A 13,681-nucleotide genomic window follows, 5' to 3' on the forward strand; every position below is an offset into this window, starting at 1 on the left:
TACAGCAATCCTATAGGACAGAGTAGACCTGCCGTATAGGATTTCCAAGTCTGTAATGTTTATGGAAGCAGACTACCACATCTTTCTCCTATGGAGCAATGGGTGAGTTCAAAAATCCCATGGAGGGCAGTATTACCGACACGTGGGGTCACCATGAGTCAGGAACAATTCAATGGCAGTAACTTGGATTTTTTTGTTGCCAATGTCAGTTAGAATGAGTTTCTGTTTCTTATTTCTGAACAGGGTGCCACATTGGAAGGTCTCCTCCTAGCATCCAGCTCTGAGTCCTGCCATTTTCTCTGAGGCCAGTTTGGAGAGACCTAAAGTGTATCTGTGAGAATGGGAAGCATTTTTTTCTTTGTGGCATCTGTGTGTTTTGAGAAGGCTCAGTAAAGGTTTCTAGAGAGGGGTTCATCCACCTCCCACGCTCATTACAAGATCAATGCATCATTTTCTGCTGTGAATCCTTGCTTAACCCTTCAGAACAAGCACAGCCACTATTTACAGCTAGAAGTGTACTCTGGAATTACAGCATCTCTGCACCAAAAGGAAGCAGGGCTCAGGTCCAAGGATAGTTATTTGTAGTTCTAGCAAGTCAAGGAGGTCACTGAGTGGTGCAAATGGTTTGTGCTCAGCTACTAACCTGGTTCAAATCCACACAGCAGCACCATGGAAGAAAGGCCTGGTGATCTACTGCTGTAAGATTACAGCCAAGAAAAACCTACAAGGCATTGTTTTACTTGGTAATACATGGGGTCACCATGCAGCAGAGGCAACTAGATGGCAGCAAGTTTGGGTTTTTTGGTTTAGGCAAGTCAAAACATGGGAGCAAGGCGAGCAATGGGGACCAGGTTTCCCTGGAGCAAAGTCCCCATGCCTTTATGACACAGTGACAAGGTGATTGTTGAGACCATAACAGAAATACATCAGAGGAGACAGTATGAAAGCAAGGATCAGTCTGTTCAATTCATCAGCAGTTAGAACAGGGGCTTTTGGGGAAGGTGTCCTGGAATGTGCCTCATTCTGCTACCAGCCAGCAACCTCCACACTTCTTCCCTGGGGTTACAGACATGTCTGACACTTGAAAGCTAGCGCTATACTGAAGAACCTCACAAATGTGTTTTCAAGGTCCTGCCAATGAATGAGAACATCATCCCAGGTCAAGCCAACAGGACTCCCACCATGAGAATCTAAAGGCACAGAGAGGGTTAAAGAAGAGAAAAGCTGCTCCCTTTCCCCACACATAGCCTGCCCTTTAGTCTGTTAATACCAAGACTGTCTATGTGATTTGAGCCATTATCAAAGGGAAGGACAGGAACTTCAGGGCCAGATGTCCAGCTCTCAGAACAGCCAAACCAGTAGGACAGGCAGGAGAAGCACGGGCCAGGCCAGAAGAAACCCTGCAATGCAAGAGACATGATGTCAAGTGTGGGGCTTTGAAACTCAGCAGCAAAAGCAAGTTGACCTCCCTTCTTTGGAGGCATATGTTGGGAAGGGTAGAGTCTTCATAGTGTCTGGTCCAAGTCACAACCTCTGGGAGGCAATGAAGTGGTCATGTGGAAGAAGCAGATCTATCTAATCACCAAATGCTTTTCTGGTTTCCTCCGGGAACACTGGGAGGCAATTTTTCCAGCCTCTTGTGCAGGTAGGTGGTGCCATGTAACTGATTTCTGGCCAATGGATCATAGATGGAAGTCATTTCTAGGCCTGGTCCTGAAAACCTTCTATGTGACCCTCCACACTCTCTTATCAACCATCTAGGGACCAGATGCGGAGAATGCAACATAGGACTCTGAAGGAACAGTAGAGTTACCAGAAGGCAATGAGAACCGGAGTTCCTAATGACAGGATGGAGCAGAAATTTACTCACTCCCCAAAGATATAGTAAGAAATAAACCTTTTTTGTGTAATGCCATTGAAAATTGGGGATTGCTTATTATAGCAGCTAGCATTACTTATCCTGACTAATAGTGAACACGCAGAATAGCACAGAGGTTAAGAAGCACGGACTCACTCACTGCCGTCGAGTCAGATGTGACTCATAGCGACCCCTCCTTGGGTTTCCAAGGCAGTATCACTATGGAAGTAGATTGCCCAACCTTCCTTCTGAGGAGTGGCTGGTGGATTTGAACCGCCAGCCTTCTCGTTAATAGCCAAATGCCTTAGGCACTATGCCATCAGAACTCCCAAGAAGCATGGACTACTGAGCTTAAAATCACAGTCTTCAAGAAGTTGTTCAGCCTCAGGAAAGTTATTGAAACTCCCTGTGACTGAATTCCCCCATATAAGAAAGAAAAATACTAGCAGCACCTATCACCTTGTTCGATTTTTGTAAGGCTTAAATCAATGACTTCAAACAACATTTAGAGCAGTGCCTGGCACATGGTAAATACCATATGTTTACCATATGGTAAATACAATAAGCTGCTGCCAAGTCCATACCCAACTCATGGTGACCTCATGTACAACAGGCTCCAACCGTTGTGATCCATATGGTTTTTAGTGGCTGATTTCTGGAAGCAGGTTGCTAGGCCTTTCTTCCTAGTCCATCTTAGTCCGGAAATTGTTGAAACTTGTCGGCATAATAGCAACATGCAAACCTCCACTGACAGATGGCTGTGTGTGAGGTGCATTGGCTGGGAATCCAACTGGTCTCCCACCTGTGAAGTGAGAACTCTGCCACTGAACCACTACTGTCTCAAACACCACTTAAATGTTGGTATTTTGGTTTTGAAACTTTGACTCTAAGGTCTTGGAGGGACGGGATCATAGCTGTTTTTCACGTCACCCTATTCCCAGTAAGGAGTCCTTATGGTGCAATTGTTAAGCAGCACTCCCCTGCTGACTGAATGGTTGGAAATTTGAACCCAACAGCTGCTCCGTGGAAGAAAGACGTCGCAGCCTGCTTCTGTGAAAATTACAACCTTGGAAACCCTGTGGGACAGATAGCAGTTTGGGTCACTATTGGGAGGAAGATGAGACAATGTACTCCCATAAAGAGTTTCCCTTGGAAATCCTGTGGGGTCACTATGAGTTGTAAACAATTTGAAGGCAATGGGATTTTTAGATTTTGTTTTTGTAGCCCCCGTGTTAATGAAGGCCATGGATCATAGAGGGGAGTTGCCTCATATCTGGGGCCCCAGGAAAGTGTGCACATCTCCCCACACACTACCAGATGATAGCATAGCTTCCTCCCTCACATTTCAAAGGAATTTCCTGATGTCCTGCAATGGAGAGAGGAATATCAGAATTTTCAGAAACATTAGAAGATGATACATGGCAAGTGTATGAAAACCAGTTTATAATTATGTAACTCGGGTTGATATTTAATTGATTTTAAAACATCAAAAATAGTTGTGGAAGATCCAACCAAAATAATGAAAGCATGAGTGCCCTCTTGTGGTGTTCTCCTGACACTGCATCAGATTGATTCTTTCTTCTTCCAGAACCGGTTGCCCTTGGGTTGATTCCAACTCATAGTAACTCTATAGACAGAGTACAACTGTGCCATAGGGTTTCCAACGCTGTGATCTTTATGGAAGCAGACTGCTATATCTTTCTCCCATAGATTGGCTGGTGGGTTTGAATCACATGACCTTTCAGTTAGCAGCTGAGCACTTGAGCACTGTACCACCAGGTCTCCTTCCTTCTCTTCCAGAAGGCTCCAAAAGCTAACCCCATCTTAGAAATGAGCCAATTCCACAAACACTATTAGGGAACCATGAGGCTCCAGGAACTGTGCTATCCTCAAGGACTGGCAGAAATGAGAGTCTTGAGGTCCCTACCCTCAAGCTGCTTACTGTCTTGGCTTTAAGTGTTCTCTCCAATAAGCATAACTTTTCTTAGTGTTGTTCAAATATTAGCAATAAGCATGGAAAGGCCATCTTGAACTTATTTGGGAATTTTTATTCTCTTATCTTGTTGGAAGTTTAAGGATGAGAAGAACTTTTTCACGTTTAGGTCATTTAGTCATTTTGAGAGGTAGCAAAACCTTACTAGTATGTGTTTTCCTTTTATACAGTTCCTGGATTTGTCAGTCTGTTGAGGTCCAGTTCATCCATAAAAAGACCATCAATCAAATTCAGTTATCATCTGCTGAAATTCTAGTTAATTACTCTTATATGTGCTGCTTCTGAACCATCTACTTGGTTATCATTTATTTGCTTATCTGTCTATCTCAATTTTAGAATTCTTGTTTCCTCTGCCTGTAAGGCTTGTTCCACAAATATTTGTACATGTGACTCCTTTGATATCACCTCCTCTGAAAGTTTCTTTAACCATGTCAGTAATGGATTATCCACGCATCACTCTTCCTTCCTACCTTGATAATAGAAACATCATGTATTGGTTGGTCACTTGGCCACTCAGAATAGAGATTACATTTCTCAGCTTCCTTTGCAGCCAAATGCAGCCATGTGACTAAGCACTGGCCAATGAGATGTACATGGAGTTATGAGGTGCTCACTTCCAGGAATGTTCCTTAACATCGATCCATTTCTTTCATGTTTCCTTCACCTTCCTGGACAGATATGAAGGCTGGAGCTCTGGCTGCCATCTCGAACCATGAGGATGAAGGCCACACCTTAAATATGGTACACAGGTGAGCTGGAAGAATTCTTGATTACTTCATGGTGCCACCATAATCTTTGGATTTTTTGCCTATAGACTTCATTTATGTGAGAGAGAAATAAACTTGTCTTATTTAAGACACTATTATCTATGCCAGTAACTTTCCATTATATCACCATCTTTTATTTCTTCTGCACACATACCATTGTCTAAATTACCTTGTTTACTTTGTATTGTCTATTTCCCACACTGGAACATAAACTTCATGAGGACAGGGTACCTGGTCTGCTTGTTCACTGTTACATCTTCAGTACCTAGAGTAATGCCTGGCACACAGTAGGCACTCAATAAATACATGCTGTTAAGTAGCTAGTCTCCTCTGCTAGACTGTGAGCATCTCAAGACCCAAAGTCTTAGGTCTGATTAATTTCAGTGCCCAAAGTTCCTAGCACAGGGCGTGGCATGTAGAAGGGGCTGAAAAAATGTGCACTGAATTGACAAGAGGAAGGAAAGAGAGCTGGGAGGCATATGGGAAAGGCAGGAGAAAATGGTGTACCTGGGGTGCTGGGGGCTCCACTCATGACACCAAGAGACTGGGCATCTGTGAACACAAGCAGAAGGGAAGGATTTCTCAGCCACGCTCCAATGATTGTGGCCCCAGAGCTGCAGCTGCTCCAAGTTCTCCTGAATCTGGTCTTCACCACCACTGACGAGTCACACTGTGGACACATCTGTTATTTGGCAGGCACCTTTCTAATCATACTGCATGTGTTTGAAACTTAATCCTCCCAACAAATTTGCAAGGAAAGTATTGTCATCCCCACTGGACAGTTAAGTAATTTGTTAAGTTGACAGAGCCAGTAAAGGGCAGAGGTGGGACTTGAACCCCTGTCTGTCTGATTCTGAAGGGGAAGTTCCTAACCCTCCACTAACCCTATGACACTACATGAGGCTTCAGGCTGAGGTTTCAGTGAAGGGGCAAGACAACTTGGGGCAGAGTCTCCTTCAAGAGGAAGACTACTTGAGCCTCAGTTTACTCATCTAGCAAATGGGAGTGGTAATAGTACTTAGCTCCCACAGCTACATGAACATACAAATGTGATATGCTGTGATATACACATAAAGGTGTCTGGCTTGGTGTTAGGCACAAAAATGCATTATTACTTTTATTATTATTACCATTACCACATACTAGTTTCATTCCTTCTTTTGGATTTCTTGATTTCTCCAAAAAAAAAAAAAAATGACAGTACTGCTAGGCCATGGGTGGAATGGATGAAACTTTGGAAACAAGTTTTGATGATCCAGAATATTCAAACTGGATTTTGAAAAATATAATCCTTCATCAAAAAGCGATGTTACCCTTAAGTGGGAGTTAGGACTTGGACACCACTGAAAAGGGACTTGGGGGCAGGGGGAGTAAGGAAATAAACATATGCTTTGAAATCAGATATAGCTGGGTTCAAGCCTAACTGCAGCCACTCAAGAGCTGGGTGATCTTGGGTGAGTCAAGTCATCTCTCTGAGCCTCAGTTTCCCACTTGTAAAATGGGCACAGCCATGCCTCCTTTGGGAGGAGTGAGAAAAGTAATGGATGCACAGTGTTCAGTGTGATCTCTGGCACCACAAATGGTAGATATAATGTTACTCTTATTACCAAACGCATCCCATTGGAAGATAGATTCTCCCAGAGAATTCTCCTCCTCTGAGGAGGCAGAAAGGCCCTAGTCAGTTGAGCCAGTGTCCCTGGGCACCTGTGAGTTAACTGTCAGCACTTGGCCAGCTGGCCTTTGTCACCAGGACTCAGTCTACTTACCTTTCCGAGTAATGGGTCCCAAATCTAGAACATGGGCTAAGTCAATGGCCACTGCATCATTGCGGAGTCTACTTCTTGAGCAAGACTGTGGGGGTGGAGAATTCCCATTATATCAAAACTTAAATGGGCAGTCACTATCCAGACTCCCCCTATGATGAGTAACTCTGGCCTAAGAAGTGGGCCCTACACACCCAATGGTCCTAAATCTGATGTCATGGTTATCTTAGTCAAGAGAATTCCTGACTTCATGCCAAACAAACCTAGATTCAAATCTCATTTCCACTATCTTTTATTTCTATAATCTTAGGCAAACAAGTTCATTTCTCTGAGCCTCAGTTTCCTCATATATTAATTGGGGATCATTATAATGCCTCCCTGGTCATTATGATTAAAATTAAGTGTGTTAGGTCTTGAAAGGAAAGTAGTTATTCAGAGAATGGAAGAAATAATGAAGTATAAAATTGAAATAGCAGATTTCAAAGGGCATCTCCAGAGGACAAAGTAAAGTATTATAATGAAATGTGCAAAGACCTGTAGTTGAAAAATCAAATGGGAAGAACAAGCACAGCATTTCTCAAGCTGAAGGAAATGAAGGAAAAAAAGCAAACCCTGATTTGCGATGTTGAGTTCTATGAGCAAAGTATTGAACAAAGCAAGAAGCATCAAAAGATGACACAGTCACTGTAGCAAAAAGAATTGGTCGCTGTTCAACAATTTCAGGAGATGGCATATAATCAAGAATTAATGGTACTGAAGGAAGAAGTCCAAGCTACACTGAAGACATTAGTGGAAATCAAGGCCCAGGAATTGACAGAATACTCAATGAGATGTTTCAACAAACAGATGCAGTACAGAAGGCTCTCACTTGTTTATGCCAAGAAATTTTGAAGACACCTATCTGGCCAACTGACTGGAAGAGATCCATATTTGTACCCATTCCAAAGAAAGATGATCTAATAAAATGCAGAGATTATCAAACAATATCATTAATATCATATGCAAATCAAATTTTGCTGAAGATAATGCAAAAGCGGTTACAGCAATATATCAACAGGGAACCACCAGATATTAAAGCCAGATTCAGAGGAAGACATAGAATGAAGGATACCATTGCTGATGTCAGATGAATTTTGGATAAAAGCAAAGAATACCAGAAAGATGTTTACCTGTATTTTGTTGACTATGTAAATGCTTTTGACTCTATAGATCATAACAAATTATGGATAACATTGCAAAGAATGGGAATTCCAGATCACTTACTTGTGCTCATGAGGAACCTGTACATAGACCAAGAGGCTGTGGTTCGCACAAAATAGGGATATACTACATGGTTTAAAATCAGGAAAGGTGTGGACCAGGGCTGTATCTTTTCACCATACTTATTCAATCTATATGCTGAACAAATAATCTGAGAAGCTGGACTATATGAAGAAAAATGCAGCATTAGGATTGGAGTAAGAGTCATTAAAAACCTGTGATAGGCAGATGGCACAACATTGCTTGCAGAAAGCATAGAGGACTTGACGCACTTAGTGACAAAGAGCAAAGACTACAACCTCCAGGATGGATTACACCTCAACGTAAAGAAAACAAAAATCCTCACAACCAGACCAATAAGCAGCATCACGATAAACAGAGAAAACATTGAAGTCGTCAGTGATTTCATTTGACTTGGATCTACAATCAAAGCCCATGGAAACAGCAGTCAAAAACTCAAATGAAGTATTGCATTTGGAAAATCTTCTGCAAAAGACCTCTTTGAAGTGTTTAAGAGCAAAGATGTCACTTTGGAGACTAAGGTGTGCCTGACTCAAGCCATGGTATTTTCAATAGCCCCACACGCATGTGAGAGCCAGGCAATGAATAAGAAAGACTGCAGGAGAACTGACACATTTGATTATGGTGTTGGTGAAGAATATTGTGGTAGTTAAGTTTATGTGTCAACTTGGCTGGGCCTGGTTCAGTGGCTGGGCAGCTGGATATAGTATTCCCCATGATGAGACTGGTAATCAACTCCATGGTGGAATCTACTGTGAGCAGCTGAGTAGCTCCTTAGGAATGCGGTCTGCTTCCTGTATATAAGCAGAAGCCTTGGGAACAGTCTATAACTTATGGCACGCTAGAACCCTGCATGTAGCCGTGTTGTTATTCAGCAGCCTACCATGCTCTGCCAACCCTGGGACTTTCAATGGACTTGAATTAATGGCCTGCCATGTGCTTTGGTAACATTGGGACTGTGCCATTTTATTTGTCAACCTTGGGCTTGTTAGCCTCAGCAGCCAGTAGCTGCCTGAGTGAAAAGATGCCTGTGGCTTCAGTGGGCCGGGAGCAAGAGGCAGAGCTGAAGTCCAAGGTTGAGAGGTTTTCACACAGCTCTTAGAGCCTGGCACTTTGAACTCGGACTTCTAGCCTCCTGAACTGTAAGAGAATAAACTCCTGTGTGTTAAGGCCATCCCATTTGTGGTATATTCTTGCGAAAACAGCATTAGGTAACCAGAACAAATATTGAATGTACCATGGACCATTAGAAGAATGAACAAATATGTCTCAGAGGAAGTACAGCTGGAAGTGAAAATGTCCAGACTTGGTCTTTCATGCTTTGGTCATGTTGTCCGAAAGGACCAATCCCTGGAGAAGGACATCATGCTTGGTAAAGTAGAGGGTCAGTTAAAAAGGGAAAGACCTTCAATGAGACGGATTGACACAGTGGCTGCAATGATGGGTTTAAGCATAGCAATGATTTTGAGGATGGCATATGACAAGGCAATGTTTCATTCTGTTGCAAATCGGGTCACTATGACTCAGAACTGACTCAATGGCACCTAATATCAACAACCTGTTAGCAACACACTTAGCGCACTGCACAGACACCTAGTAAGCATTTAAGAAATGCCAGCTATTATGAGTCAGCACCAAACAGGTGAGAAGAGCATGGATATTGGGGCCAGACTGCCTAGGGGTACATCTTGGTTCTGCCATTTTCTAGCAAGTGATTTCTCTGAACCTCAGTTTCCTCATCTGTACAATGGAGTCAATAAAATGAATTACTTAAATTATTGTGAAAATTAAATTATACATGACAGCACAGTTCTTGACACACAAAATGGTCTATTATTATCGTTGTTTAAAATATGTCTGCGACAAATAAACTTAGTGAATAGATTCCTACATCTGATCTGCCTCTAAAGACACAAGAATGACTTTTACACATGTCCTTTCAGGAGACCCGAAGTCCATCCATCTAACCTTACTTCCTCTCTCCCTCCCTTCCTCCCTCCCATCAATCTATCTACCCATCCATGTTTCATCTCTCCCACCTTCCTTCCTTCTGCCTATCCATCTGTACACCCACCCATCCATCCATAATGTCAATAAATACTTATGGAGAGCCCACCAGGTAACAGGCCTCATGCTAGGCTTTGAACAGTCCAGTCCAAAGAGATACTCACCGGTTCGCACTGCTCATTAAGGAAATCGCAGAGATGAACCTCACAATGCAGGAAAACTAGGTCATAATTTCCAGCAAACATGAACATCTGAACAGAGAACCGGCTTTCTGAGGACACTCCATTTTCCTCCACGTAGATTGTGGAATCCTGTAGATTTGGGCAGCTGCGAGGGTAATAGGGGCAAGGATCTAACTTCAAAAACAGCTTGTAGGGCATGAGACCCTCAGCTGCACCTTTAATCTGCATCCAATGTAAAAAATGCCTTATAAAATAGCATCCCCAAAAAACCAAACCCACAGTCACTGAGGCAATTCCAACTCATAGTGACTCTATAGGACAGAGTAGAACTGCCCCATAGGGTTTCCAAAGCTGTAAATCTTTACAGAAGCAGACTGCCTCATCTTTCTCCCATGGCGTAGCTGGTAGGTTCAAACTGCTGACCTTTTGGTTAGCAGCTGAATGCCTTAATCACTTGCACCACCTGAGCTCCTCAGAGAGAATTAAATAGCCACCCAATTCCCTCCCTCATGAGAACATGTACTTTTTCTATGTCTCTGTTTCCTCCAAGATATTATCTACAAACTCCCATGGTTTAAGTTATTAGTCTGTCTCTGGAGGGAGACAGACTAGCTTCAAATTCCAGCCCCATCCACCTTCTAGCTAAATGATCATCAGCAAAATTACTCAATCTTTCTGATCCTCAATTTTCTTATATGTAAAGTTAAGATAGTAATATCCACCTCATAGCATTGATGAAATAGCATTTAATGAAATAATCCATGTAGTGTAGTGCCTAAGGCACTTGACTGCTAACCAGAAGGCTGGCGGTTCAAACCCACCAGCCACTCCTCGGAAGGAAGATGGGGCAATCTACTTCCATAGTGATACTGCCTCGGAAACCCAAGGAGGGGTCGCTATGAGTCAGGTCTGACTCAACGGCACATAACAACAACAACAACATATTTCTTAGCACAGTTCTTGGCATATAGTTAAACTCAATGATAGATCTTAGAAGTATGGTTTGAATAATGATCTATAAATATGTGTTTTCTTTGCTTTTGCCAATTATATTTAATAATTTTATCCCTTAATATTTGTCATATTATTTCCATATCAATCAGTTGCTATCTGCATAATATTCCATCATTCCCCTATTTTCAAACAATGAACTTATTGCCAAAGTCATAAGGGATACCAAAATGAAAAATAATTGGCATTTCTTTCCCCTGCCCACCTCTTCTGTATTAATGTTTGATTGATAAACCTAGGTCAAGGGCTATGCTCACAACATATAACACCAAATTATTTTCCATAAGAGATAAAATAATTTATACAACTGCCAGACATGGGTAGTCAACATTTCACCAAAAAAAAAACTCGTTAAGGCAAAAATACAACCCCAAAGTAACCAAGTACCTGTTTCTGATGATGAAATATTTCACAGGGTCAGCCCTGTCTTTAGTGGGTGTAGCATAGCAGTTCTTCAACAACAGGTTAAACCGAGAGGTGTCCCCTTTGTCCAAGATGGCACCCACATAGAGCATGGATTCAACAGGCAGCACAACCCTGGCCCCTTCATAGGGAGATGTGTAGTTCTGGTCTTGGAAAAGGGCCATCCTTACAGTGAACTGACCTTTATCGCCCACACTGATGTTCAGAGAACTGAGAAAAGAAAAGCCGCAAGGGTGGAAACATCAGGTTTTGATCAGAGGAGGCAAAATAAATTAAGCTCCTCACTTGTAGAAGGTCACAGAGGCAAAAGCACATCTTTGGTCTGTAAATGAATTAGTCAACCATTCATTTAAACTAAGCATTTGCTATTGTCTAGGCACTAAACCAGGGAGCCCTGATGGCGCTGTGGTTAAGCACTTGGCTACTAACTGAAAGGTCAGTGGTTCAAACCCACAAGCTGCTCCATGAGGAAAGATGTAGCAGTTAGTTCCTGCAAAAAAAAAAAAAAAAAAAAAATTACAGCCTGGAAACCCTATGGGACAGTTCTACTCTGTCCTACAGGGTCACTATGAATTGGAATCAACTCAGGGGTGAAAAGTTTTTTTGGAGGCATTAAACTTGATGAACACAGGGTCTGTCTTCATTGACAGGATCTCTGTCAATCCTCCTGGCACTGCAGTTCAGAGCTGTCTCTATCACTCAAAGACGTGCAGACCTTCATCACCTCTATAAAATGGGCTTAGGACCAGTTTTGTTGGCACACAATTTATTTGTAGCAGCAGATCTCTTCTATCCACTTCTATAATCTTCAATCAAACACCAATTTTAATATTACAAACCAGACCAGTTGCCCTTCAATCTATTCTAATTCATGGCTTCCCCATGTGTTTCAGAGTTGATCTTTGCTCCATAGGGCTTTCCAGTGGCTGTGGTCCTTTGGAAGTAGATCACCAGGCCTTTCTTTGAGACACCTCTAGGTGGCTTTGATTATCAGCCTCTCAGTGAAGAGCCAAGTGCTTAACCGTTTGCACTCTCCCAGGACTCCTTCTAACAAGGAGATGGCTTTAATTTTTATTTTTGGTGGTTGGTTGCTTTAATTTTTATTTGTTATGAACTTTGGGCTCCAACACAATATAGTCAGAAAGTCACGAAACTGGAAAATTTCTAAAGGTCCTTCTGATCTTGTCACTCTCTGAGTCTAGGAGGTAAAAAGGGGATTTCTCAATTTCTGACATCCCAAAAAGTCCCCTGGAAAGTCTAGGAATGATACATAACTCACTCAGTTCCGAGTGCTGAATAGATATATAGCCATGAACAAACAGACAAAAGCCCTTGCCCACATGAACTTCCCTCCAAGTTGCCTTTTAGTTCTATTTCTGGCATGGATGGGGGTGATGTTTATCCAGGAAAGTAATTTTCTTAAAAGCAGAATTCAGGATATTCTGGTCTGGGCTTAAACCCCACTTCTGCAGTGAAGCCTTCTCACCCCCACCATACCCAAACCAAGTTTAGGTCAGGGAACGTTTCTCCCTGCTCCCAAAGTACCCCATGTTTCTTCTCTATAGCATTCACCAAGATGAATAATTATTGGCATTTCACCAAGATGAATGAACTTGTTCTGTGTATTTGTGCCTTGCCACATTTTGATAAACACAATTTCATTCTGCTACATTGCTTCATAATCTTAATTTTTAATATCCATATAATAGTCTATGTCTGCTTTGTTCATGCTGAACATCCTGAATACATGATCACCAAATACTTATGGAATGATTTATTGATTGAATGAAAGGAGGCTGGACACATCTCGAGGGCATCCCAAGCTGCCCTTGAAGTGGGTATGATCAATGTCTCCAATATGAACCAAAGGTCAAGAGTCAATGCTGTACCTTACGATGGGCTGCAAAGCAGTCTGGAGGCTGACTTTCATGTCCAGTGGGTAGGCACACTGGAAGTTGATGTTGAGGATGGTGTCTCTGATGATGAAATCATTGACCAAGGAGATCTTGTTTTTGTAGATGGCATGAGTTTGATTTCTCTTTGGCAGAAAAACAAAGCCACATATATATTTACATGAGCATGTGTGTAGATGTGTCTCAGACTCAGATCCTTCTGACTCCAGAACTAGTGCTCTCATCCATTCTGTCACCTTCCCTGCTGACCTAAAGAGGTCAATGAGACTCCCTGCCCAATGCCATTGACTCTTGAAGGGACGGGAGTGAGGACCCCAAGTCAAAAGCTAGAACAATACTGCCCTGGGGAAGAGTCAAGAATCACTCGCTTGTTCTTCTGTTGACCTCTCCCATATCATCTCTAATTAAAATGATCATAATTGTAGTTTATAATAATTGAGCTCAAGTGTTAGACCTGTCCTGAGCTCTTTATATGGACCACCA

At 42.3% G+C, this 13,681-nt stretch overlaps 1 protein-coding gene across 1 annotated transcript in view; it reads right to left on the bottom strand.

The window, feature by feature from the left end:
- Window positions 1–4,511: 4,511 nt before the first annotated feature.
- UMOD (uromodulin) overlaps window positions 4,512–13,681 on the bottom strand; it is a 56,585-nt gene continuing 47,415 nt past the window's right edge. Inside the window, exons 7-9 of the mRNA XM_007954738.1 lie at window positions 9,834–9,996; window positions 6,385–6,469; window positions 4,512–4,582 (exon numbers count right to left, since the gene is read on the bottom strand). Of these exons, the coding sequence (XP_007952929.1) occupies window positions 4,512–4,582; window positions 6,385–6,469; window positions 9,834–9,996 (319 nt within the window). The remainder of the gene's footprint in view (window positions 4,583–6,384; window positions 6,470–9,833; window positions 9,997–13,681) is intronic.

The sequence above is a fragment of the Orycteropus afer genome, unplaced genomic scaffold, assembly GCF_000298275.1.
Source record: "Orycteropus afer afer isolate SDZICR_OR568_19922 unplaced genomic scaffold, OryAfe1.0 scaffold00470, whole genome shotgun sequence".
Classification (NCBI taxonomy): Eukaryota; Metazoa; Chordata; class Mammalia; order Tubulidentata; family Orycteropodidae; genus Orycteropus; species Orycteropus afer.